Raw genomic sequence first — 24,878 nt, forward strand, 5'->3', positions numbered from 1 at the left:
GAGCGGCAGAGCAGAGAGACACAGCAACAGGCAGGGCCGCAGAGAATATGTTTTCTGGCTCCTGGGCGACCTGCCAGCTGCGAGGTGCCCATCTGCGCCATTGTGGCACTTCAAAGCCTCGCAAGGGGGAAGGGATAGCCAGACCCCTGTCTTGAAACAGGGTTTGTTGTAGGGCGACGCTCAGGGTGCCTGCCACCTGGGTAGGAACTGTAGGCGAGAACTGCAGTTCCCACGGCTAATGAGAAGGAAGTTCTGAACTGGCAATTTGGTCTCAGTTTGCAGCAATAACAGTATTTCTATAGCTTTTTTTTTTCTTCCAAAAGTGGGGCTAATGAACAAGAAGATGAGATGGCTTACTGATTTCTATACACTCAGTAGTTTAGAATAGGAGAAAAACTGGCAAGTTTTAGCTGGTCCCCAGGACCATCACCTACAACTCCAGTACAAAAATTAAAACAGAACATATAATGCCAGGTACAGAAATGTTGCTACTTATATTACTTGAAGGGCTATTATAGCCATAGACAGCCTCTTACAATACTACTACTACTACTACTAATAATAATAATAATAAACATAATGATAATGATGATAATGATGATAATTTATACCCCACCCATCTGGCTGGGTTTCCCCAGCCACTCTGGGCAGCTTCCAACAAAAGATTGAAAATACATTAAAACATCAGTCATTAAAAACTTCCCTAAACAGGGCTGCCTTCAGATATCTTCTAAAGATCAAATAGTTGTTTATTTCTTTGACATCTGATGGGAGGGCGTTCCACAGGGCAGGGGCCACTACCGAGAAGGCCCTCTGCCTGGTTCCCTGTAACTTGGCTTCTTGCAGTGAGGGAACCGCCAGAAGGCTCTCGGAGCTGAACCTCAGTGTCAGGGCAGAACGATGGGGGTGGAGACGCTCCTTCAGGTATACTGGACCGAAGCCATTTAGGGATTTAAAGGTCAGCACCAACACTTTGAATTACAGTAGCAAAGATGCAAGTACATTTAGAAAATAATCAAATCTCATGGCTGTGGTACAGTGAGGTACAGTGGTACCTCAGCTTAATTCATTCCGGAGGTCCGTTCTTAACCTGAAACTGTTCTTAACCACTTTATCTAATGGAGCCTCCTGCTGCCGCTACGCTGCAAGAGCACGATTTCTGTTCTCATCCTGAAGCAAAGTTCTATTTTACTATTTTGTACTATTTTCTGGGTTAGCGGAGTCTGTAACCTGAAGCGTTTGTAACCCGAGGTACCACTGTATACGACGTTTAGAGGACACCTGAAGGCAGCCCTGTTGAGGAAAATTTTTAATGTTTGATGTTTTATCGTGCTTTTAACATTCTGTTGGGAGCTGCCCAGAGTGGCTGGGGAAACCCAGCCAGGGGGGCGGGGTATAAATTATAATAATTATTATTATTATACAGTCATACCTCTTGTTAAGTTTGATTCAGGTTAAATCTTTTTAAGTTGCTTCCCATGGCGACCCGGAAGTACAGGAAAGGGTTCCTTCCGGGTTTCGCCGTTCACGCATGCGCAGACGCTCAAAATGACGTCACACGCATGCGTAGAAGCGGCGAATTGTGACCTGCGCAGGCACGGGTTGCGTTCTGCTCATGTTGCGAACGGAACTCTGGAACGGATCCCGTTTGCAACCGGAGGTACCACTGTATTAGGGTGAAGGATGGGTAATAAGCCAACAAACTCTTGCAGAGGCCCCGATTTCCACCCTGTCTGGGGGTAGAAGTCGGGGTTACACTAATTTCTGTTTAGCTTCCTCCCCAGTGCCGGCCCCCCCAATCCTCCAGCTGGAAGAGTGCTGCACCCAGAACAACAGCGCCACCTTGTCGTGGAAGCAGCCCCCACTTTCCGCGGTGCAAGTGGACGGATACATCTTGGAGTTGGACGATGGGAACGGTGGTCAGTTCAGGGTACGTTTTATGGAGAGGCACTTTTACGTTGTGGGGTTAGAACAGTGCTGGCTCCGGGTTTTAGCATTGGAAGGGGTTCTAGGGGTCATCTAGTCCAACCCCGTGTGATGCAGGGATCTCAACTGACAGGTGGCCATCCAATCTCATTAAAAGACCATTAAACTCAAATAGTCCATGGAGTTTTCTTGGCAGGGATACTGGAGTGGCTTGCCGGTTCCTGCTCCAGGTGGATCACGTTTGGTCAAAACTCTCCACTATGACATGTTCATCTTGGGTGGCTCTGCACGGCATAGTTCATAGGTTCTCGGAGTTATTCAAGCCCCTTCGCCATGGCAAGGCAGTGATCCATGAAGGGGTTTTCCCAGTCGTGATGTATGGAAGTGAGAGCTGGATCATAAAGAAGGCTGATTGCCGAAGAATGGATGCTTTTGAATTATGGTGTTGGAGGAGACTCTTGAGAGTCCCATGGACTGCAAGAAGATCAAACGCATCCATTCTTAAGGAAATCAGCCCCGAGTGCTCACTGGAAGGACAGATCCTGAAGCTGAGGCTCCAAGACTTTGGCCACCTCATGAGAAGAGAAGACTCCCTGGAAAAGACCCTGATGCTGGGAAAGATGGAGGGCACAAGGAGAAGGGGGCGACAGAGGACGAGATGGTTAGACAGTGTTCTCGAAGCTACAAACATGAGTCTGACCAAACTGCGGGAGGCAGTGGAAGACAGGAGTGCCTGGCGTGCTCTGGTCCATGGGGTCACGAAGAGTCCGACACGACTGAACGACTAAACAACAAACTCAAATAGAATTGCGTGGCGAGTTCCCGTCCCCCCCAGTGGAAATAATGATACATGACACAATTATTAAGGTTAATGGGCTAAATAAAGCCACAACTTTTATTGGTTACAGGTGATGAGTGGTATTGGCTTAGGCATTGATCCTAACTGACTATATTCGACTTCAGCCTGTCTGCTTGAAGTCCGGGAAGGGTTAACCACCAGTAGGGGGAGTCCTGCTGATGCACATCAACTAGGAACTCCCCCGGGGTCACCGCTAGGGGGCGCGCCTTAGGCCCTCACCTCCTCAGGCTTCGGACAGGGCCACCCCCCCCCCCCGAAATCCTTTACCAGACTACCCTTCAATATGTGGGGCAGGTGATGGGGCTACCTCCCCTCTTCCAATTACCGAACTATACCAATGCCTAACTGCCAATACCCAGAAAGTTGTGGCGATTTGCTATGAGGTAGGCGAAAACCAAGTGGCTGGTGCCAATTTGCCACGTGGAAAAATTCCTACCAGGCCCCTCAACGGCGACCAACCGAGGTCCATAGCAAGGTCAAGGAACGAAAACCTTATAGAGCGGGAGGGTGGGAAAAACAGGAACAGCTGATGAGCAGCAAAGAGGGAGATCCCTGGCTGTGTCCTGCCTTTATAGGGCAGGCCATGCCCCCTGAACCGGCCAATTGGGCTAGGGGGTGACGCGGCCGGGAATCCCCCCAATCGCACAGGGGCTGGCCTCCACCCAGCACGCATGTGGTGGGGCCGTGAAGCCCACAACCCCCCCTCCTTGGAAGGGCGGAAGTGGGACCCTAGAATCACAGCACTGTAGAGGTGGAAGGGACTCCAAGGGTCTGAGGAGATTTCACCCCTCCCATATCCAAGAATCTCCTGAGCAGTCTGCTGATTCTGCAGAGAGGAGGAGGCGTGTTCTGATATCTACTTATTCTGCTCCAGCACCACATCAAAGAGTCAGTGAGAGAGTCAGTCAGTGAGAGAGTGAGTGAGTCAGTCAGGGAGAGAAAAGACTGAGTGTTATCTCTGTGTAGATAAGGTCGCTGCAGAAAGCAGCTGAAACGCTCAGTGCACTCCAGCATCTCCATTTGTATATAGTTTGTATAGTACAGTGGCTGTTAGTGAATAAAAGAAGATATTCTTCAGCGCTGTCGTCCGAGTGATTTATGCCCTGCTATACTCTGCTGTACAACGACTGTCTTCTTGGTGGACTGATTTGCGGTGCTCACAGCTCTGAGTTGTGAGTCCACAGCACTTAGACCTGTTCCTGTGAGGAAGGTGGTCATCTGCGAGTGCTACCCAGCTCGCCTAGCCCAGTCGGGGCTGAAGTGGATAAGTCCAGTTGGTAGCACTGGCTCAAGGGCGATGCTGACAGGGTCTAGTCTGAGTCCCTGAAATGCAGGGGTTGAAACCACGAACGCTTTGTGTGCGGAGGCAATCGAGAATAGATTTGTGATGTGAGACTTGGGTGGGTGGAAAGCTAAGCCAGCACAGATGTCTTTGGGGGGGGGGGCTGGCTTAAAATAGCTGCCTCCAACATCTTGGCAATAAAAGGCAATCGCTTCCTAGCCTCCTCGTTTCTCTGGGGAGCTTTGAGTTTCAGGGACAGTTTGTGATGGCCTGGGATTCCGATTCGGAGGATGAAACAGAGGAATCCCGGCCTGCACAGGAGTCCCCGCCTCCAGGGCCGGCTGAACTGGGGCCAGGCCTAGATGCTGAAGAGCCTGCACCTGTGGCAGTGCATCAGGAGCTGGCCCCAGGTGAAGCCCTTCTGGCCCCAGAGAGGCTTGACGACTCAGTGGCCACAGGTGAGCCTCCTCCAGGGCCCAGTAACCCTTCGGCCTCTCCTGATCTGCAGAGGTTTAGAGCAGAGAGGCGAAGGGAACTGGTTGCCCCCAGGAGGAGTGCTCGCCTTAAGGCCAGAGGAGGCGGGGCTCCTGGGGGCCGGGACCGCCCCTGGCCTTAGAAGAGGATAAAAGCCCAGTCAGCCCGGCCCCAGGTTGCGGGAGCAACGTCGTTGTTGGCTTCGGACCTTCCTGCGTTCTTGATCCCTGCTCGGCCTCCTGTCCCTGACTATCCGGTACTCCTGTTCCCTGCTCGGCCTCCTGTTCCCGACCATCCGGTGTTCCTGTTCCCTGCGCAGCCTCCTGTTCCAGCGTTCCTGTTCACCGCCCGGCACTCTGCCTCGGACCTTGCCCCTCTTCGTGTGGACTTTGCTACACCCAAGGTACCTTACCCCCGGGACCAGCACAGTTTGCTCCCGCCTCCTCCCGCACTCCCCCTTCGTCGGGGTGCGTTCGGGAAGAGCCAGAGGCCATGGCTGAACAGGCGGCTGCACTGGTGGCTTTGGCCCAGGAGAACCAGGCCTTGTCTCACACCGTGCAGCAGCTCAGTGACGCGGTTGAGGCACTTCAGCAACGCTTGGAAGCCCTACCGGCTTCTGGGGCCGACGCCCCGGCTCCGGGCAAGTACCCAGTGGCTTTGCCTGAGAAATTTGATGGAGCCCCGGCCAGCTTTCCCATGTTCCTGGCCCAGGCCAAACTGTATATTCAGGGGCGAGCCCGGAACTTTCCTGACGACCGTACCAAGGTGCACTTTTTGATTAGCTTGTTAAAGGACCAGGCGGCCAAGTGGGCGTTGCCGCTACTCAGGCAAGACTCCCCCTTGCTGGCAGACTATACGGGGTTTTGCAATCGTTTGGAGGCAGCGTTCGGCAACCCCCAGAAAGAGAGTCAAGCCAACCGGGCGATTCGGCATTTGAAACAGGGCAAGTCCACGGTGGCCACATATACCACGGAGTTCCGGCTGTTGGCACAGGACTTGTCCTGGAATGACTCGGCACTGCGAGACCAGTATCTCGAAGGGCTTTCGGACGAGGTACTGGACCAGTTGGCCACAATGGAACGCCCCACCACGCTGGACACTCTCATTCAACGGAGTCTACAAATAGGCGACCGGTTGGAGGATCGGCGTCAGGCCCGGGGTCGCCGACACTTCCAGTTCACGGCACCAGCTTTTTCCGGCAGCCCCACGGTCACAACTGATTTAACGGAGGAGCCTATGCAGCTCGGGGCAGTGCGGCCACGCCTTTCCCCCGCAGAGAAGGCGCGGCGTCGGGATGGAAATCTCTGTCTTTACTGTGGCGGAAGTGGACACTTCGCTCGGTCCTGCCCTGAGAAACGCCAGCCGCAGGGAAACCGCCAACCCCAGTAGCTGATGGCCCTAGCTACCGGGGGTCCCAAACCGTACAGAATGGGCCCGCACCAATGGACTTGCAACATCTTATGGTTTCGGTACGTTTATACCCTCCAGGTGGGCCCTGGATCCTCACCCATGCTTTGGTAGATTCAGGGGCAACCCGCTCCTATATGGACGCTGCTTTTGCCGCCCATCATCAGGTGCCACTTCGGAACAAGCCAGTACCGGTCCAGGTGGAAGCGATTGACGGACGACTTCTGCGTTCAGGTGCCGTTACTCAGGAGACCCAGCCTCTGGTCCTGTGTCTCCAGCAGCACCGGGAGTTGCGAACTTTGGACATTGCCTCTATGCCCCGCTTCCCCCTGGTGCTCGGGATGGACTGGCTGGAGGCCCACAACGTTCAGATTGACTGGGTCAAACGGACCGTGCACTTCCCAGACCCATGTTCCCATGCTCAATCCGGAACGCTGGCGGCCGCGCCCTCAGAGGAGGCAGCACCCACGCTCCCAGCCGTGTACCAGGACTACCAGGACGTGTTCGAGGAACGGGGGGCAGACCAGCTGCCGCCGCATCGGCCTTTTGACTGCGGCATAGACCTCCAACCCGGAGCGCCTTTACCAGTGAGTCGCTTATATTCCCTAACAGAGCCAGAGCGCGAGGCTTTGCAGGACTTCTTGCGCAAGAACCTGGAGCGTGGGTTCATTAGGCCTTCCACCTCGCCCACCGCGGCGCCGGTGCTTTTTGTTAAGAAGAAATGTGGGGAACTCCGCCCTTGCCATGATTACCGAGCCCTGAACAAAATTACCGTCCCAGACCGGTACCCCTTGCCCCTTATCTCGGAGCTGCTGGAGCGGGTGCAAGGGGCACAGGTGTTCACCAAGCTGGACCTCCGGGGGGCCTACAACTTGATTCGGATCCGAGCCGGGGATGAGTGGAAGACAGCGTTTGGGACCCGGTACGGGCAGTTCGAATATTTGGTTATGCCTTTCGGTTTGTGCAACGCGCCTGCTGTGTTTCAACGCTACATCAACCACGTGTTTCAGGACCTGTTAGACAAGTACGTGGTGGTGTATTTGGATGACATACTGATTTACTCCCGTGACCCGGCTCGCCATGAGGGACATGTCCGGACCGTGCTGCAGCGCTTGCGTGAGCACCGTTTGTACGCAAAGCTCAGCAAGTGCGAGTTCCATCAGCGGACTGTGGACTTCCTTGGTCACCGGCTCTCTCCAGATGGGGTGCAAATGGACCCGGGGAAGGTGACAGCGGTTCAAGAATGGGCGGCACCCCGGAACCGCAAGGACCTACAGCGTTTCCTGGGGTTCGCCAATTACTACCGGACCTTCATCGCTGATTATGCTCATCGCACCACCCCGTTGACCCGGCTACTGCGCCCAAAGACGCCGTTTTCCTGGGACAAGGAGGCAGAGGAGGCGTTTCAGGGGTTGAAGGCCTGTTTCCAGAGGGCACCAATCTTACAACATCCTGACCCCTCTCGACCCTTTGTGGTGGAGACCGACGCTTCCAGTACGGCTCTCGGTGCCGTCTTGTCTCAACAGATTGGTCCTGAAGCGCCACTCTTACCCTGTGCCTTCTATTCCCGCCAGCTCCTACCAGCGGAGCGTAACTATACTGTGTGGGAGCGGGAACTACTGGCCATCAAGGTAGCCTTTGAGGTCTGGCGCCACCATCTTGAGGGGGCACGACATCCGGTGGAGGTGAGAACCGACCACCGGAACCTGGAGTACCTCCAGACCACCCGCAAGCTGAACCAAAGACAGATCCGGTGGGCGTTGTTCTTTTCCCGGTTCCAGTTCCGGATCCGCTACATCCCTAGCTCTCAGAATCAGAAGGCGGATGCCCTGTCCCGGAAACCTGACGACAACGCAGACACGGTACAGAAAGCAGAACCCACCACGATCCTACCTCCGGCTGCATTCCTGGCCACCCAGGAGGCGCAGCCACTGCAGGTTCGGGTGCGGGAACAGCAGCGGGTCGACGCTTGGGCCCAGGAACGACTCCGGGAGCTGGCTGAAGGGTCCAGCCCACAGTATCCGGGGCTGGTCCTGCATCAGGGCCTTCTGATGCACCACGGTCGTTTGTACATCCCGCCAGGGCCACTACGGCTGGAGGTTCTTCGGATGGCCCATGATGCCCCAGCAGCGGGGCACTTTGGACGGTATCGGACCACCCATCTGGTCAGTCGAGAGTTTTGGTGGCCCCGCCTGAAGGCTGACGTGGCTCGCTACGTCGCTGGTTGTGATGTCTGCCGGCGCGCCAAGGGACCTACCGGGCGACCCCCCGGCCTACTTCAGCCATTGCCAGTTCCACCGCACCCTTGGCACACGGTTTCGTTGGACTTTGTAGTGGACTTACCCTCGTCTCGTGGCTGTACCTGCCTTCTGGTTTTCTCCGACCATTTCACCAAGATGGTGCACTGCGCTCCCTGTCCATCTGTACCCACAGCCAAGGAAACTGCTCAGCTGTACCTTCAGCATGTCTTCCGCCTGCATGGCCTACCTGAGCGCGTGGTGTCCGACCGGGGCGTTCAGTTCACATCCCGGTTCTGGCAAGCACTACACCAGACCCTCGGGACGGAGGTCTGCCTCTCGTCAGCCTACCACCCACAGACCGATGGCCAGACGGAACGGGCGAACGCGGTGCTGGAGCAGTACCTCCGGTGTTACTGCAGCTACCAGCAGGATGACTGGGTCGACCACCTGGCATTGGCGGAGTTCGCCTACAATAACGCGGTGAATGCGTCCACCCAGCAGACCCCGTTCCAGGCCAGTTATGGTTATCATCCACGGCTGTTTCCAGAGGTGCTGCCGACATCCGCAGTCCCGGCGGTGACGGAGTGGCTTCAAGAGCTCCAGTCCCAGCAACAGCTTTTGGTGGAGCAACTGCACCAGGCCAAGGAAGCGTACAAGGCCCAGGCCGACCGCCACCGCCAGGTGGGGCCGGAACTTCGCGTCGGTGACCTGGTTTGGCTCTCCACTCGCCACCTCCACCCCTCTCGACCTTCGCGGAAGTTGGACGCCCGCTTCACCGGCCCGTTCCCTATCGTAGACCAAGTCTCTCCTGTGGCATTTCGTCTCCGGTTACCCGCAACCCTGAAGGTTCACCCGGTCTTCCACAGGTCCCTTTTGAGTCCGGTGGCCCCACCCGACGAGTTCCACCCGAACCGTCCCCGACCGCAGCCAGTGTTGGTTCGGGGAGAGCCTGAGTACGAGGTGGAACGCATCCTGGACTCCCGATACCGCAGGGGGAAGCTGCAGTATCTCATTGACTGGAAGGGGTACGGACCGGAGGACCGTTCCTGGGAACCAGCGGCCAACGTCCACGCACCTGCCTGCCTCCGAGAGTTCCATGCGACGTACCCCGGCAAGCCGGGTCCGGACCCTCGGTTGAGGGGGGGGCCTGGGAGGGGGGATGGTGTGATGGCCTGGGATTCCGATTCGGAGGATGAAACAGAGGAATCCCGGCCTGCACAGGAGTCCCCGCCTCCAGGGCCGGCTGAACTGGGGCCAGGCCTAGATGCTGAAGAGCCTGCACCTGTGGCAGTGCATCAGGAGCTGGCCCCAGGTGAAGCCCTTCTGGCCCCAGAGAGGCTTGACGACTCAGTGGCCACAGGTGAGCCTCCTCCAGGGCCCAGTAACCCTTCGGCCTCTCCTGATCTGCAGAGGTTTAGAGCAGAGAGGCGAAGGGAACTGGTTGCCCCCAGGAGGAGTGCTCGCCTTAAGGCCAGAGGAGGCGGGGCTCCTGGGGGCCGGGACCGCCCCTGGCCTTAGAAGAGGATAAAAGCCCAGTCAGCCCGGCCCCAGGTTGCGGGAGCAACGTCGTTGTTGGCTTCGGACCTTCCTGCGTTCTTGATCCCTGCTCGGCCTCCTGTCCCTGACTATCCGGTACTCCTGTTCCCTGCTCGGCCTCCTGTTCCCGACCATCCGGTGTTCCTGTTCCCTGCGCAGCCTCCTGTTCCAGCGTTCCTGTTCACCGCCCGGCACTCTGCCTCGGACCTTGCCCCTCTTCGTGTGGACTTTGCTACACCCAAGGTACCTTACCCCCGGGACCAGCACACAGTTACTCAACAATCAATTTTTCTTAGGAGCAGCAACTGAAAAAACAAACAAACAAACAAACAAATATATGTAATATATTTACCGGGGAGCAGCCTCAGCTGCATGGTCGGACATCTGCTTTGCTTGTAGAAGGTCCAAGGTTCAATTTCCGATGCCCCTGGCTGAAACCCTGGAGTGCTGCTGCCAGTCAGTGTGGACAGTATTGACCTAGATGGTCCAGTGGCCTGGCTGCATAAGGCAGCTACCTGTATTACCCTATATATTTAAGGTAGGATCATTGCTCAGTGGTAGAGCACCTGCTCTGCATGCAGAAGCACCCTGCTTCAGTCCCCAGCATCTCCAAGTTGGGCTGGGAAAGGCTCCCTTCCTGAGTCCATGGAGAGCTGCTGCCAGTCAGTGTAGGCACAAGGCAGCTTCCCGCATTCCTAATTTTTTGGACATTCAGCGATTGTCGTTGACTCAACTGAGATTTGAGCCAGAGTCTTCCTTTGCCAACCTGATGCCTACCGATATTTTGGACTACAACTCTGACCGGCCCCAACCAGTGTGGACTTTTGGAGTAGTGGTACGAAACATCTGGAGGGCGTCAGGTTGGCAAAGGCTGGCCTATGATCTTGCCTCCCACTGTGCACACCAGATCTCTGCTGCATTGCAAAGCCCGTTCCCTGTGGGAGCAGTCAAATGCAACATTCCTTGTTTTCCTAGAGTGGACATGCAAGGGGATATTGGTCAGCCAGTTGAAACTTCCTGTTTCCTCCTGGCCTGGAGCATCCTTCCTTGCATGTGACTAGATGTGGGCGTGATCTTACCTGTCCAGGTAACAAAAAGCACAAATCACGCAGCACTCTCTCTCTGACTTCCTTCTTTGTTTGACCAGCTTTTTAGCTAGGACTGCTATGCTAGCTTCTCATCTAGCATAAGCACTGGGATGATTCCCCCATATGGGGAAGATCCACATGTACATATTTTGTAACTAAGTCTGCCTTCAGGAATCCAACTGTGAAATTCTTTTATTGGCTTTAAATAAGATTGTCGTGTCTTCATTCTTTTAAGAGGGATTCAAGGGAATTTACCAGGAACTATACAATTCATTCTGAGACAGACTGAATTGTATAACAGCGAGAGACTCACACGAGCCTGCAACCAGCTATCTGCTGTGCCGGAGGAGGGGAAAGTAAACTCTGCTAAGCAAAGGAACCTGCTAGCACGAGTTAGAAAGGATATTAATAAACAATATACGCCCCCCTGAACATTCCCACACATACATCAGCTTTGTGTCTTTGTGTCCTTAGGAGGTGTATGTCGGGAAGGAGACAATGTGCACTGTGGATGGACTCCACTTTAACAGCACCTACAGTGCGCGGGTCAAGGCCTTCAACAAGACCGGTGTCAGCCCCTACAGCAAGATGCTGGTCCTGCAGACCTCCGAGGGTAAGTCATGGCTGCCGGGATCAGGGGTGAGGCATTTTCCACTGAACAAGGGCCAGGGGGGTCCGTCCTTGCCTAGGCTCACCTTAGGAATTCTTGCAGGAGATGCCCTTCCTTGTTTGGGTTCCTAAACTGGAGACCCCCCCCCCTTCCCTCAAAAAAGGAGAGAAATGTCACCTGGGAAAAAGGCGTCAAAAGCAATTTCTGTCCTCCCTGCCCCTTCCGTTCCAAAAACGTGTCGCGCGGTTGGCCATGTTTTCTATTTAATAGCTGCATCCTGCTTTTCCAACGATGAACGTGGCGCTCAAAGCGGCTTGCGACAATCACAGCAGCGCTGAAAAGCAACAATCGCAGCAGCGAGCGCTCTAATATCTCTAACGCAGTGTGGTATGAATAAAGCAAACGGGCAACCACAAATCCATCAGTCAGGGTGATTCAGTAACGTCAGAAGATGGGGAGAGCTGCTGGGCACCAGCCCTAGAGCGGATGACATCCTCTCTCTGGGGAGGGGCTGCTTCTTGGCTCAGGCAGCCCACTCCCAGGCAGTGAGATTGTTCACAGTTTTTTAATCCTGACTTTTTTTCACCTTGTATGAGTCCACAGGTGCACCTACAGGTGGGAGCACCTGGTGTTTTGTTGGAGCGCAGAGGCAACTCCCTGAGACCCAGAGTCTATTTCTTTTATCTCTCTCTCTCAAGTGGGAAACAGCTCCCATAAAGCTTTCCTCCGCCTCCCTCTCTTCTGACACGCACACACTTCAAACTCCCCCTTGGCCTCCGTTTTCCTACTTCTCCCTTCAGCCCCTAATCGGGGTGGGGTAGGCGCACCCCATTTTGTCACTTGAGACGGAACAGGCATGGGCCACCCCCTCCCTGCGCTGTTCGCCTCGCCACTGGCGCTGTGGCTCTCTTCCTGCATTGTGTGCCAGAGCCCACAAAGCACTGGCAGCAGTGCCATCTTCCGACAGAGGATCGTGCCAAAATCTCACAAGATCTCCTGCTCTCCGTGAGCTCTTGTGACACTTCGGCAAGATGGAAACGTAGAACGGTGGAGTTGGAAAGGACCCCTAGTCCAATCCAGCAGTGGAGCATGTATCCATAGCGCCGGGGGGGCACGCACTGGGGGTCTGGAGGGCGAACGTAGCCTGCTGTGCACCAGCCCAGCACCAGCCACTGGAATGGCCCCAGCCTCCGAAAGCAGCACAGGGCCTTGCAATGTTTTGCAAAGGGTTTCAAGGCTGAGGCTGGGATCGGAAGGTGCGTGGCATCTTCCTTGTATCTACGGGACTGCCTCTCCTGGTCTGCCCGCAGAGGACCTTAAGGTTTATGAATAATCATAATTTAGAGGTCTCGGGAACTAAGGAAGTCAGATTATCCTTCGCCAGGGCCAGGGCCTTCTCAGTGATGGCTCCGACCTGGTGGAATGCTCTGTTCCATGAGACCAGGGCCCTGCAGGATTTAAATTCCTTCCACCGGGCCTGTAAGACAAAACTATTCTGCCTGGCTTTCAATTTTCTTCCCCTTCCTTCCCTCCCCCTCCCCTTTTTATGAAGATTACTCGCTCTGGGATCCCACAGCTAATTCTCCCCTGGTCTCCTCGCTGGCCCAAATAGGACTAATTTAGCCAGCTAGCCCTGGTGATCATCTAATGTTTATTGGATGGATTTCCCCCCTAAATTGATTTTCGAATTCTGAATTTATTGTTATTCACGTTTTATACTGTATTTTATGCTGGTTTTTGTTGCATCAATTAAGTGTTTTAAATTTGTTGTTAGCCGCCCTGAGCCCGGTTTTCTGAACTGGGAAGGGCGGGGTATAAATAAAAAATTATTATTATTATTTCTCAAGGCACCCTCCCTGAGCCGCTTTGCGAGGCTGGGATCTGATCATATTCCAGCCTTGCAAAGGGCTAGCTCAAGGAAGGTGGCATGAGCAGAGCTCCCTCCCCAAAAATGTGCCCGAAGCAATTGCCCTGGGAATTCCCTCCCCCCTCCCAACCCGACATCCCTAGTCCAATCCCTTGCAAGGCAGGAATCTCACCTGAAGCATCCTTGACAGGTGGCCACCAACCTCTTCTTAAAAACCACCAGGGAACGAGAGCCCACAGCCACTGTCTCTTCTTACTGTTCCATGGCTCTTACTTGACAACAGATAAGGTTTGCTTGCTCAAGGATTTCGGCTGAGGAGTGTGTGTGTGTGTGCGTGCGCACACACGCATGCATGCACACACACGTGTATATCTATAGATTTGCACCCAGCTTGTAGATCTGTATTCAGAGTTTTGTATATTAGGTTGCATCCGACGTTGTTGGTCCCTTACCTTTCCCGCCCCGACCTGGCCACAGTGATCCATGCGACGGTCATCTCCAGGCTTGACTACTGTAATTCGCTCTACGCGGGGCTGCCCTTGAAGCTGTCCCAGAAACTCCAGCGGATGCAGAATGCAGCAGCGAGGCTCCTCACGGGGTCTCTGCCATGGGAGCATATTCACCCAGTGCTTTTCCAGCTGCACTGGCTCCCGGTGGAGTACAGGGTCAGGTTTAAGGTGCTGGTTTTGACCTTTGAAGCCCTTCACGGCCTAGGACCCTCGTACCTACGGGACCGCCTCTCCTGGTATGCCCCACGGAGAGGGGCCATAAATAACAGCACCCTAGTGGTCCCGGGCCCTAAAGAAGTTAGATTAGCTTCAACCAGAGCCAGGGCCTTTTCAACATTGGCTCCAGCCTAATGGAACGCTCTGCCTCATGAGACCAGTGCTCTGGAGGATCTGATTTCTTTCCGCAAGACCTATAAGACAGAGTTGTTCCGCCTTCAGCTTGGAGCCAATTTGATTCCCTCCCCCTCTTTCTTTTTCCTTCTCCTCCTGTGATAAGGCTGCATTTTAATATTTTAATGTTTCAATATTTTCATGTTGTATTTTAATCTTGTTTTTTAAGTTATATTCATTCAATTTGTTTTTGTTATTGCTAGTTAGCCACCCTGAGCCCGGCCTTGGCTGGAGAGGGCGGGGTATAAATAAAAATTATTATTATTATTATTATGAGCTAGCAGAATGCTGTTGGTGGGGTGGGGCTTCCCTCTCCTCTCCCTGTGAGCCCTCCACCAAAAAATTTGGTAAAGCCATAACTGGGAGCCAGTGGCGGAGGGAGGAGGGTGCGGTGGGGGCAGTCCACCCTGGGCGTCTTCACCGAGGGGGGCGACATTTGCCGCACAGCCCGCCCGCGACTCCCAAGCCTACCCCGAGCCGTCGGGGAAAAGGGGGGCAGCAGGAGGAGGCTTAGGAATTGCAGGTGAGCGGTGCACCGAATGTTGAGCGCACCGTGCACCCGAGCGGCTATCCCGTGCCTGGGAGGGCACCCTCCGTGCCCTCCCTCGGGAGCACGCCCCACCCCCCTTGGTGGGCGCACCCACCCTGGGTAGTGTGGGCATATGCCCCGCCACTGCTGGGAGCTGACGTTCTGCCCCTGCAGCCACGCTCCCCTTGGGAGACCCCCCCCTCTTTGCACTTGCACAGGTAAGGAAGGGCTTGGGTGCAGTGGCGTAGCGTGGGTTGTCAGCACCCGGGGCAAGGCAAGTAATTTGCACCCCCTAACCCGTGGATTTGCGCCCCCTAACCCATGGATTTGCACCCCCTAACCCTACCCCCCAGATGTTGCGCCCGGTGCGCCCGGCCCCCCCCCCGCACCCCCCACACTATGCCACTGCTTGGGTGCCATGTTTGAATCGCCTCTTTGGGGAGCTCTGACCTTGAGTTTGCCTTGATCTTGCATCTAGACTCCGAACCAGAGGAGCAGGCCCTGACTTTCCCAGTGCCTTTGGAAAGGCTTCAGCTGCGTAGATCCAGCCCCTTCTCTTCCACCCTTAACCTGCAAAACAGCTTTCCGGGGAGATCCTACTTTGAGCTCAGATCCTCGTCCCACCAAATGAGCTTGCACTCTTCTTTACAATCTCTGAATTCGGCCGGTGGGTGAGCCGAGCGTGCCTGGCGTTGCCTCTTGCGCTGTGCTTCTGGACGTCCCCCCGTTTTTGTTTTGGGGGTTCGGCTCTTGTTTTGTTGCTGTTTGCTTTTTTTTTTTTGCTTTTCTTTTTAATTTTTTTGGGGGGGCCCTCCTCCCCTTCTTCCCCTGCCCATGGCATCCGTGTGAGATGGGACTTGCTGTTCTGTGTTGTCAGTGGCCCGCGTTCCACTGTGCAGGAAACTCTGAGGATGTAGACATGATGTGTGACATGTTTGTTTCTATGTTACAAGTTTGTAGACTTTGTCTGAACTGCACCAGCAAGCAAGGATATCGTTGCTGACATCCTGTCACCTTTACGTGGCCCTGCAGTCAGCACCATTGTCTTTGGGAAGGGGGAAAAGATCACAATTGTGCAAAGTTCAAATAGCATTTAGAAGGATTTTTTTTAAAAAAAACTATTTACTTACAGTATTCTATTGATTAAATTTCTATCCTGCTGTTCCTCCCACAGGAGCCCAGGGCAGGCAGCAATGACTGGATTTCACTACCAGATTGGGGATTTTTAAAATGCAACTTGAGGGTATAACACAACCTTTGGTGCTCTGCAAATATTTTGGACTACAACTCCCATGAACACCCAGCCAGCACCCTCAGGAGCATATGGCCATGCTGCCTCAGGCTGATGGGAGTTGTAGTCCAACACGACTGTGGAGCACCCGATTGGTGCTGTAACAGAAGAAGCAGGTTAGATCACAGATGTGCCAATGATCAGGGATGATGGGAGTTGTAGTCCAGCAATATCTGGAATACACACCACACCGACTAACTGTGGCAGAGCATGTCAGCAAGAAGACTGTGCCAGGAAACGTCTCCCTAACAGGCTAAACTTCCCCCAGTGCAGAGGTTTTGGTGCAGGACAGCAGACTCAATGTGGTCTCTCCAGATGTTGGGTTGCAGCGCCCATCACCTCCAGCCGGCTTGGCCAGTGGCCAGCAGCCAGAGGAGCTGTTGTCCAACAACATCTGGAAGGGAAAATGTTGGCTGCCGCCATGTAGGAAAACATCTTAGCTGCATTTGGGTTCCTGAAGGCATATAATTCCTGGGTGGGAGATGGGTGCCCACTGTCTATAACACTGAATCTGTGGCCACACCCCACACATTCCTTTGTTATTTGTTTCCTAAAATGTATACACCGCTGGATTGTAAAAAAACAAAACACACACAAACACACACACTTCAAAGCGGTTTACAAAAAAGAAAACAAACATTAAAATGGTCACAAAGTGAAATATACTCAGAGTCCAGAGTGGATTTCATGCTCTTTATTCAGCTCATAGTGGTGAGGAGGAATGGAAGTTCCCCCAGAATGTCTGCTTTATATACATTATTTACACAATGGGCCCCACGTGATTGGCTAATTCCGGGATTCTCCTGTAGGCCAATCAGGTTGCGGATTCACTTCCACCTGGAGCTGGAATGGGTGGCTCCTGTGGACCAATCAGACTGCTGCATTCTGGATCCTATTGTTCTAGGTCCAATCAGACTGCTGCATTCTGAATCCTATTGTTCTAGGACCAATCAGACTGCTGCTTTTTGGGTCCTATTTGACTCAGTACATAACACAAAGAAAAATGATTTAAGACATTTGAAAGGTTTAAAATAATGATAAGCTAAAGGCAGCTTAAGGGACGCGGGTGGCGCTGTGGGTTAAAGCCTCAGCGCCTAGGACTTGCCGATCACATGGTCGGCGGTTCGAATCCCCACGGCGGGGTGCGCTCCCGTCGTTCGGTCCCAGCACCTGCCAACCTAGCAGTTCGAAAGCACCTCTGGGTGCAAGTAGATAAATAGGGATCGCTTACTGGCGGGAAGGTAAACGGCGTTTCCGTGTGCTGCGCTGGCTCGCCAGAGCAGCGATGTCATGCTGGCCATGTGACCCGGAAGTGTCTTCGGACAGCGCTGGCCCCCGGCCTCTTAAGTGAGATGGGCGCACAACCCTAGAGTCTGGCAAGACTGGCCCGAACGGGCAGGGGTACCTTTACCTTTACCTTTAAAGGCAGCTTAAGGCTTGCAGCAGCTATCTAAACATCTGGGCAGGCTTGTCTGAACAGAAACGCTTTCAGCAGGCCCCAGAAAGAGTACAGCGGAGGTGGCTGATCTCAATAGGCAGTGAGTTCCGAAGTGTAGGCCACAGGAAAAGACCAAGTTCTTGGAAGCGCAGAACGGGTCTTACATGGCATCTGCAGCAGTGCCAGTTTCCGCAGATCGAAGCAGCCGAGTAAGGGGCAAGCTGATTTCCACTGTGATGCCTTCAGCAAGAGAGCAACCAAGGAGAAGGAAGGTTCTAGAAAGCTGTCCTGAGCCTTGGGGTGTAATAGCAGCTCTTCACATGCATTTTCCTGCGGGATATTCTGGAATTCCGGTGCCAAGGCCTCAGGTGCCCCTTCTCTCCGCAGCCACCGCCCATCCTTTCCTTCCCACCTTTGCAAGAACCAACCTTTTCAGTTTGGGTTGCATTTTTTTTCTTTAGGATTCTCCCGTTGCTACAAGCTTACGCCGATGTAACCTCCATTGGCATCTGCCTGACACCGGCGTAAGCGAAAGGAGAATAGCCCTGACATAGATTTCTTTCTTTCCGTCCACCCCATACTTTGGAATGAGGAATGGCACAGTCTTTTAGTTGCTGGGCTACACCGAGGGGCTGGACGCACAACCCCGGTTTTATTATATTTTCCCCATCGTCCTTTTATGGGTTACCCCATCTCACTGCTTCTGTGCGACTGGCTTTCGACATAATCCATCTCCGAACGTTTCTGATCTTGTGTCCCGTGTATAAAGAGTTGGTGGGTCTGCCTGCTTCCTTGTGCCTTCTTGGAGTCTGTATCTTTGGAGTGAATCAGATTTGTGGGGCGGAGGTAGGGATTTGCGGGGGGAGGGGGGACAAACTGGATTTGGTTCTCTTTTAAAAAGCAAACCTGTATAATTTGCGCTTTCTGAAACCGAAACGTTTCCATTGTTTGAGATTCGCCGTTCTCCAAACTTTGCAGCGCACTTCCCCGGCCAAGTAGTTTGTAGAAAAACGAATCTCTTAAGGGGAAATTGATATATTTAAGGGGAAATTGGTATATATATATTGATATATTTGTGGAGATAACAGATAAAAACACATTCTGTTGGGAGGAATTGCTTTGCAAAAATGCACACGTCAAACAACGTTGCGTACAAAACAAGTATGTGATATGCTGGTGAATTTTCGTGAGAACGTCTTTTTAAAAAATTCACGAATTGGTGTGGAAATGTGAGAGTGGGAAAAGAGGAAATTCACAGAAATTCACACAGTGTGTGAAATTCACAGATTCACCTATCCTTAGATGGTTGGTGGAGCTCTACCCTAAAACGGACACCTTTTGCTTGCACAATGGGAAATTCCCCAAAAATGTGAAGGTCACAACCCCCTAAGTTGGTTTGAGTCCAGATTCATTTAAAAGGCTTTTGCTAAATTCCACGTGATCAGGGTTATGTGCATTTCGTCTGTTGATGCTCAAATTCCTTTTTTAAAAAATAATATTTATTCCAGTTTTCAAAAATACAGAAAAAATTGAAAGAGACAAAATACAATAAAATAATAAGAAGAAAAAAACAAAAATAAAAATTAACAATACATAAAAACACCACCCCTCCACCCCACCAACAAGAGAAAAAAGCAAAAAACAAAAACATTTAAAAAAGAAAACACTTCCATTTTTCAAAATTCCTTCCTTCGATAACTCATTTCCTCGACCTCCTCCCACCTCCCTTTTTGTATTCCAATTTATTAATTAAGTCAGCAAATTCTTCCCATCTTTCACTGCTTACTCACTTATTTATCATTAATGCATTTAAACCTTATTCTCCTATCAACATCTAGAAAGTTATCCAACGTTGGATAACGTTGATGCTCAAATTCCACCCCCACCAATTCATTCTCCGATTTATGCAAACTCAATTAGGCATCCTTATTTTTATTTTTTTATCCATTAATACTGGCCCTGTGGTTTTCTAGTCTTTGCCAACACACACACACACACACACACAAAAGAACAGTGATGGAGAAGCAGAAATGAGGGTGTTTCTTTTACTGTTTTTGCAAGGTTGTTTTTAAACTGTTTTTAGAAGTTTTGATTGACTTCCGCTGTTGACTTGTTTGCTGCCCTGGTCTCCTCCTTTGGGAGGAAAGGCAGAATATAAGTAATTTATTATTTTTATCATCACCATCATAGAATTGTAGAGTTTGAGGGGACCCTGAGGATCATCTAGTCTAACCCCCTCCGATGCAGGAATCACAACTAAAAGAATTCCTGGCAAGTAGCCACCCAGATAGGATAGGAAGAAAAAGTAGGGCAGATAGGAAGGAGGGGGGAGCGGACATTGAAACTAGAATGCTCAATATATCAAATTGTATTTAATATTGTATTTAATGTTTTGAGACTACAATTCCCATGAACCCTGACCACGGGCCATTCTAGCTAGGGATCATGGGAGTTGTAGGCCAAAAACATCTGGAGGGCTGAGGCTGAGGAAGCCTGCTCTAGTCGCATAGCTAATGGTTGATTTATTATTATTATTATTATTATTATTATTATTATTATTTGTATACCGTCTTTCTATCTTACAATACTCAAGGCGGTTTACAAGCTGAAGAAACAAAAAATGTACAACTTATAACAATCTGCTGCAATACAATAAAACAAAACTTTAAAATGAGCAACCTACATCAAAAAGTAACATTCAACAGTTATTAGAACAGTACAAAATAATAATATCAACATATAAAAGTTAAACAGAAATCCACTCAACAGTTACAATAAATAATTTCTAAACTATAATCAATAAAACAACGGCAAGCCACAGTACATAAAATACAGTGGTGCCCCGCAAGACGAATGCCGCGCAAGACGGAAAACCCGCAAGACGAAAGGGTTTTCCGTTTTCAGAGGTGCTTCGCAAGACGAATTTCCCTATGGGCTTGCTTCGCAAGACGAAAATGTCTTGCGATTCTTGAGGGGGTTTTTCGCTCCCCACCCCCTTTTTCTAAAGCGCTAAGCTGCTAATAGCCTTTTAGCAGCTAATCCGCTAATCCCTTAAGCCTTTAATAGCCGTTAATAGCCCTTAAACTGCTAATAGCGCTAATCCGCTAATGGGCTTGCTTCGCAAGACGAAAAAACCGCAAGACGAAGAGACTCGCGGAACGGATTCTTTCGTCTTGCGAGGCACCACTGTAATACAATATAAATTGAGAAGCAGAAACTAAAGGGTGGAGCAAGGCAGGGGGAAAGAGGCCTTGCCTGATGGATAGACCTCTCCACTGGGTTGTCTGAAAGCCAGTGGCAGGGAGTTCCACTGGCTATGTGCTGTGCATGGCCACTTGTTGCTTGCCTAGAATCCTCTGCTGTCAATCCACTTTGGAGTGCCAGGCCTGGGTTCTAGAATGGGCCTCTCCGGGAGCTTTGACTCCAACTCCCATCAGCCCCTGCCAGAACGATCGGGGCTGATGGGAGTTGGGAGTCCGATTGACCTGGAGAGAGGCAGGTTGGTGAAGTTCCACGAAATGCACATGTCCCTGGTTCTGATGGTGGGCCTCTCGCTTTGCAAGTGAATCTGGCAAGTCCGTTCCGGCGGCTGCCGCCCGCTGGTTCCCCAGCTGCGTGGCTCCTGCCGCCCGAGTCCGCTTGCCCTTTCTCCGTGTCGACGTATGAAATGCAGTGTGTCTCTTTATAGGTTTTGAGGCTCAGTCAGGACCTTTCTCCCAATTGGGCAAGTATATACTTCCTTCCACATTTCGGTGGCATTTGTTTCGGTCACTTGTTTTTAACCCTCGACTCCCCCCATTCGTACGTGACAAGGAGAGACACCCGATGTTTAAACTAACACTATGTTTGGTCCAGTCTGTTCCCCACCCCTACCTTGTTTGTAGCACCTTTGAGGGGTGGGGGAAGAGGGGAAGCAGCCCAGGAAGCGATTCTGAAATGAGAAACAGCTGTTTTTAGCTAGAGGGCAAAACCACCAGCTCATAACAATATAAGTGAATTCGCAGAGCCTGCTAGAATGCCTCTAGGGGGCGCCTTTGGAGCAAGGCTGTCTTAGAGCATGGGACTACCCCAGTCTGCCCCCTGCCTGGACATAGCATAGTTAAGCAGAGATTTGAACCCAGATCTCCCTGGTCTGAGCGAACTCACTCTCAGCATCACATCACACCTGGCTCAAGGTGTCCACCGGAGCCTCTGAAACTCATAAGGGATGGATCGAATTATGGCACTATGGAAGCAGTCCAATAAACCTAGCTTGGAGTCAAGAAGTGAAATTTAGACCTGGTTTTTCTTCAATTGGGTGAGGGATTCTACTTGGTTTCTTAGCCGAGTTGTGAGGAGGCAGGAGGAGCTAAAGGAAACCAGCCTCTTGCAGAATTTGGTAGCCTTTCCTTGAGCCCTTCCCTGTCTGCAAAAGCTGTGTGGTCTCCGGTACACGTTATGTATAACTGTGCGAGGTTTCTGCTAATGCCAAATTGATGTGCCAGCTTTGGCCGGGAGGGGCAAACTAAAGTATGCAGCCAGGAGACCAAGCTACAATGAAGCCTGCGGTTGGCGCTATTGTCCCCTATCAATGCCGACACCGCTTCTCATTTGTTCCCCTCCATGCCTTTCGCTCGGAACGACAACAGTTGATATTAAAAAACTGGTAGCAGGTAGGAGCCCGTTTGGGTGCATGGGGCCAATGGAGTCTACTGACTGGCTGCAACAGTTTGTGTGTGTCTGTGAGTGTGTTTTGAAAACTTTGCGGCACGTGTGTTGTCCTTAAGGCGACGTCTTGCCCGTAGGAATTCCGGTAACCAAGTCCAAGCCATGCAGTTGGCACCTGCCCAGATTGCTACCCCAAAGCTCTGCGGGTTCCCAGTTGGTGCAGCAAAACTCAGCAAGCCAATGGCATCCTCTCTTGTCCTCTGCAATGTGCAATTGCAGTGAAAAGCCTATACAAAGCAAGCAGGCAAAGGCAAGGGCAATCAGGGAGCCAAGTCTGCAGGCCCAGGGCAGCCCTGACATTAGACAGAGTGAGACACCGGCCTTCAGGCGGCAGGTGCAGGGGAGGGGCATCAGCCCCTGGCTCTTCCCCATGAGCCTGTGCTCCACCCATTTTCTGTTCTTGCCTCTATTTGTCGCACGCAGCATCGTTTCCATTCTACTGCAAGTCACCTTCCAACAAAAACTAAACCATTTATCTCCCTACCTGCTGTGGGGAGTTACTATATGCAGCTTGCATAACTTACATAGGGAGGGATTCAAATCCCTTTGGATTTGTCCGCAGAACAGGGCTGGCCCTACCATGAGGCAGAGTAAGGCAAGTGCCTCGGGTGGCAAATACTGATGAGCATTGAGTGGAGAGTGTCGGAACCTGCGATCGGCCGAGCTCCTCCGGAATTGCCTCCGACGCGATTAACGACCTGAGCCTTTGATAAGGCTCCAGGCACATTCCCCATTATGCAGAGAATCAAAACGGCGTGCGGGAGTGATGAGATTTATGGCTACATCGCTATGCTTTATTTCTTACTATGCAGACAGAAAACCACATCCTCTCTCTGTGAGAGGCAGAGAGCAACTGAAACAAACAAAGGAACAGGAAACCAGTAACATCACATCCATCTACCGTGAGACTTCCAACAGCCCGGAATGTCTCTGGAATGTAAACAGAGTCTTGTGACTCTAAGCAGCTGCACAGTGGCAAACAGAAACTAACAGAGAGAGCCCTCGGGGTGCAGTGGAGGATGCTGAAATAAGATGCAATGGTCTGCAGAGCTTTTATACGTGGAATGGGACTTGGTGGTGGCAACTTCATGCCCCCTGCTTCAGGTGGCAAAATGCCTTAGGCCGGCTCTGTCCCAGAAAGCATGTGGAACCGTGGCCTTTGAGCAACCTGCGACTCTCTTCCTCCTGCATGCCTGCATGGAATGCATTTTGTGCCCCCCCCCCAGCCCAGGGACTGCCATCCCATTCACACAGGTAACTTCTCTTCCCTTGTGTCCATTGCAGTGGCCTGGTTTTCGTTTGACCCAAATACGGCCCACTCGGATGTCATCTTCTCTAACGACAACCTGACCGTCACCTGCAACAGCTACGACGACCGGGTGGTGCTGGGCAAAACGGGCTTCTCCAAGGGGCTCCACTACTGGGAGCTGTCCATCGACCGCTACGACAACCACCCGGACCCGGCCTTTGGTGTGGCCCGCATGGATGTTCTCAAGGACGTCATGCTGGGGAAAGATGACAAGGCCTGGGCCATGTACGTGGACAACAACCGGAGCTGGTTCATGCATAACAATTCACACACCAACAGGTACGTGGCCCCAGAGCATCTCTGGTTCCCTCTGTCTCTTCCCCCCATCCTCTGAACGTTGGAAGCACACAGTTAGTCTATGGAACTCTCTGCCACAAGACGTAGTGTGATGGCCACCAACTTGGATAGTTTTAGAAGAGGGTTACGATAAGTCCTTTCTGTTGGGGATAATTCAGACTGAAATCCCCAGGTGTCAAAAAAGGTTATTTATGTATGTTACTGCTGCAGCCCGTGTTTGTTAGCCCCAAAATGGAAAACGAGCAAGGTCCCAATTAAACAAGAATGGCAATTTAAGTTGACAGAATATGCACAACTCACAGACTTAACATATAGAATAAGAGAACAAGAAGAAGATATGTTTAAAGAAGATTGGGAGATGTTTATTGAATACAGTGGTACCTTGGTTTACAAACTTAATCCGTTCCGGAAGTCCGTTCTTAAACCGAAACTGTTCTTAAACCAAGGTGCGCTTTCCCTAATGAGGCCTGCCGCCACCAGTGCCCTTCCACCATTCTGCTTCCGTTCTTAAACCGAGGTAAAGTTCTCAAACCAAGAAACTATTTCCGGTTTTGCAGAGTTTTTAAACTGAATCGTTCTTAAACCAGACGGTTCTTAAATCAAGGTACCACTGTATATGGGAAATGATTGTGTACAGCTGAAAACGTTGGCAGCATTACGATAAATTCAGCAGTGCAAACAAGTCTTGATGGATGCAATAATGGAATATTGAATGGTATGGCTTTTGTAAAATGTGCAGGGATTTATGATCTGTAAAATGAACTGTGGAAAGAGAAGAAGGGAAGTCACAGATAGCTTAAGGATGTAAAATGGGTATTTTAAATGGTAAAACAGAAAATTTAATAAAAAATTTACACACACACAGACACACACACACACACACACACACACACACAGAGTGTTTCTTTCTGGGGCGACAGAGGGGTACGCATACCCCTAAACATTTTGTGAATCTTTGTACTTTTGTCCATTTACTGTATTTATTTTTCCTTGTATGAACTATAAACTGGTGATTTTATTGGGTGAAAATGAGAGTACAGTCATATCTCTTGTTACGTTCGGTTCACGTTATGTCTTTTCAGGTTGCGTCCCGCGGCGACCCGGAAGTACCGGAAAGGG

The 24,878-nt window shown here is 51.7% G+C and overlaps 1 protein-coding gene across 6 annotated transcripts in view; it reads left to right on the forward strand.

Annotated features, from left to right (window-relative positions):
- The window catches only part of TRIM9 (tripartite motif containing 9), a 75,259-nt gene that overhangs the window by 41,790 nt on the left and 8,591 nt on the right, over positions 1 to 24,878 (forward strand). The window contains exons 6-11 of one of the 6 annotated variants that reach the window (XM_083435544.1): positions 1,773 to 1,930; positions 11,287 to 11,425; positions 15,196 to 15,384; positions 21,135 to 21,170; positions 22,075 to 22,098; positions 23,438 to 23,741. In XM_083435544.1, the coding sequence (XP_083291670.1) occupies positions 1,773 to 1,930; positions 11,287 to 11,425; positions 15,196 to 15,384; positions 21,135 to 21,170; positions 22,075 to 22,098; positions 23,438 to 23,741 (850 nt within the window). The remainder of the gene's footprint in view (positions 1 to 1,772; positions 1,931 to 11,286; positions 11,426 to 15,195; positions 15,385 to 21,134; positions 21,171 to 22,074; positions 22,099 to 23,437; positions 23,742 to 24,878) is intronic. The other 5 variants (XM_083435545.1, XM_083435546.1, XM_083435547.1 and 2 more) reach the window with 5 other exon arrangements.

The sequence above is a fragment of the Podarcis tiliguerta genome (assembly GCF_965153285.1).
Source record: "Podarcis tiliguerta genome assembly, chromosome: 1".
In the NCBI taxonomy this organism is placed as follows: Eukaryota; Metazoa; Chordata; class Lepidosauria; order Squamata; family Lacertidae; genus Podarcis; species Podarcis tiliguerta.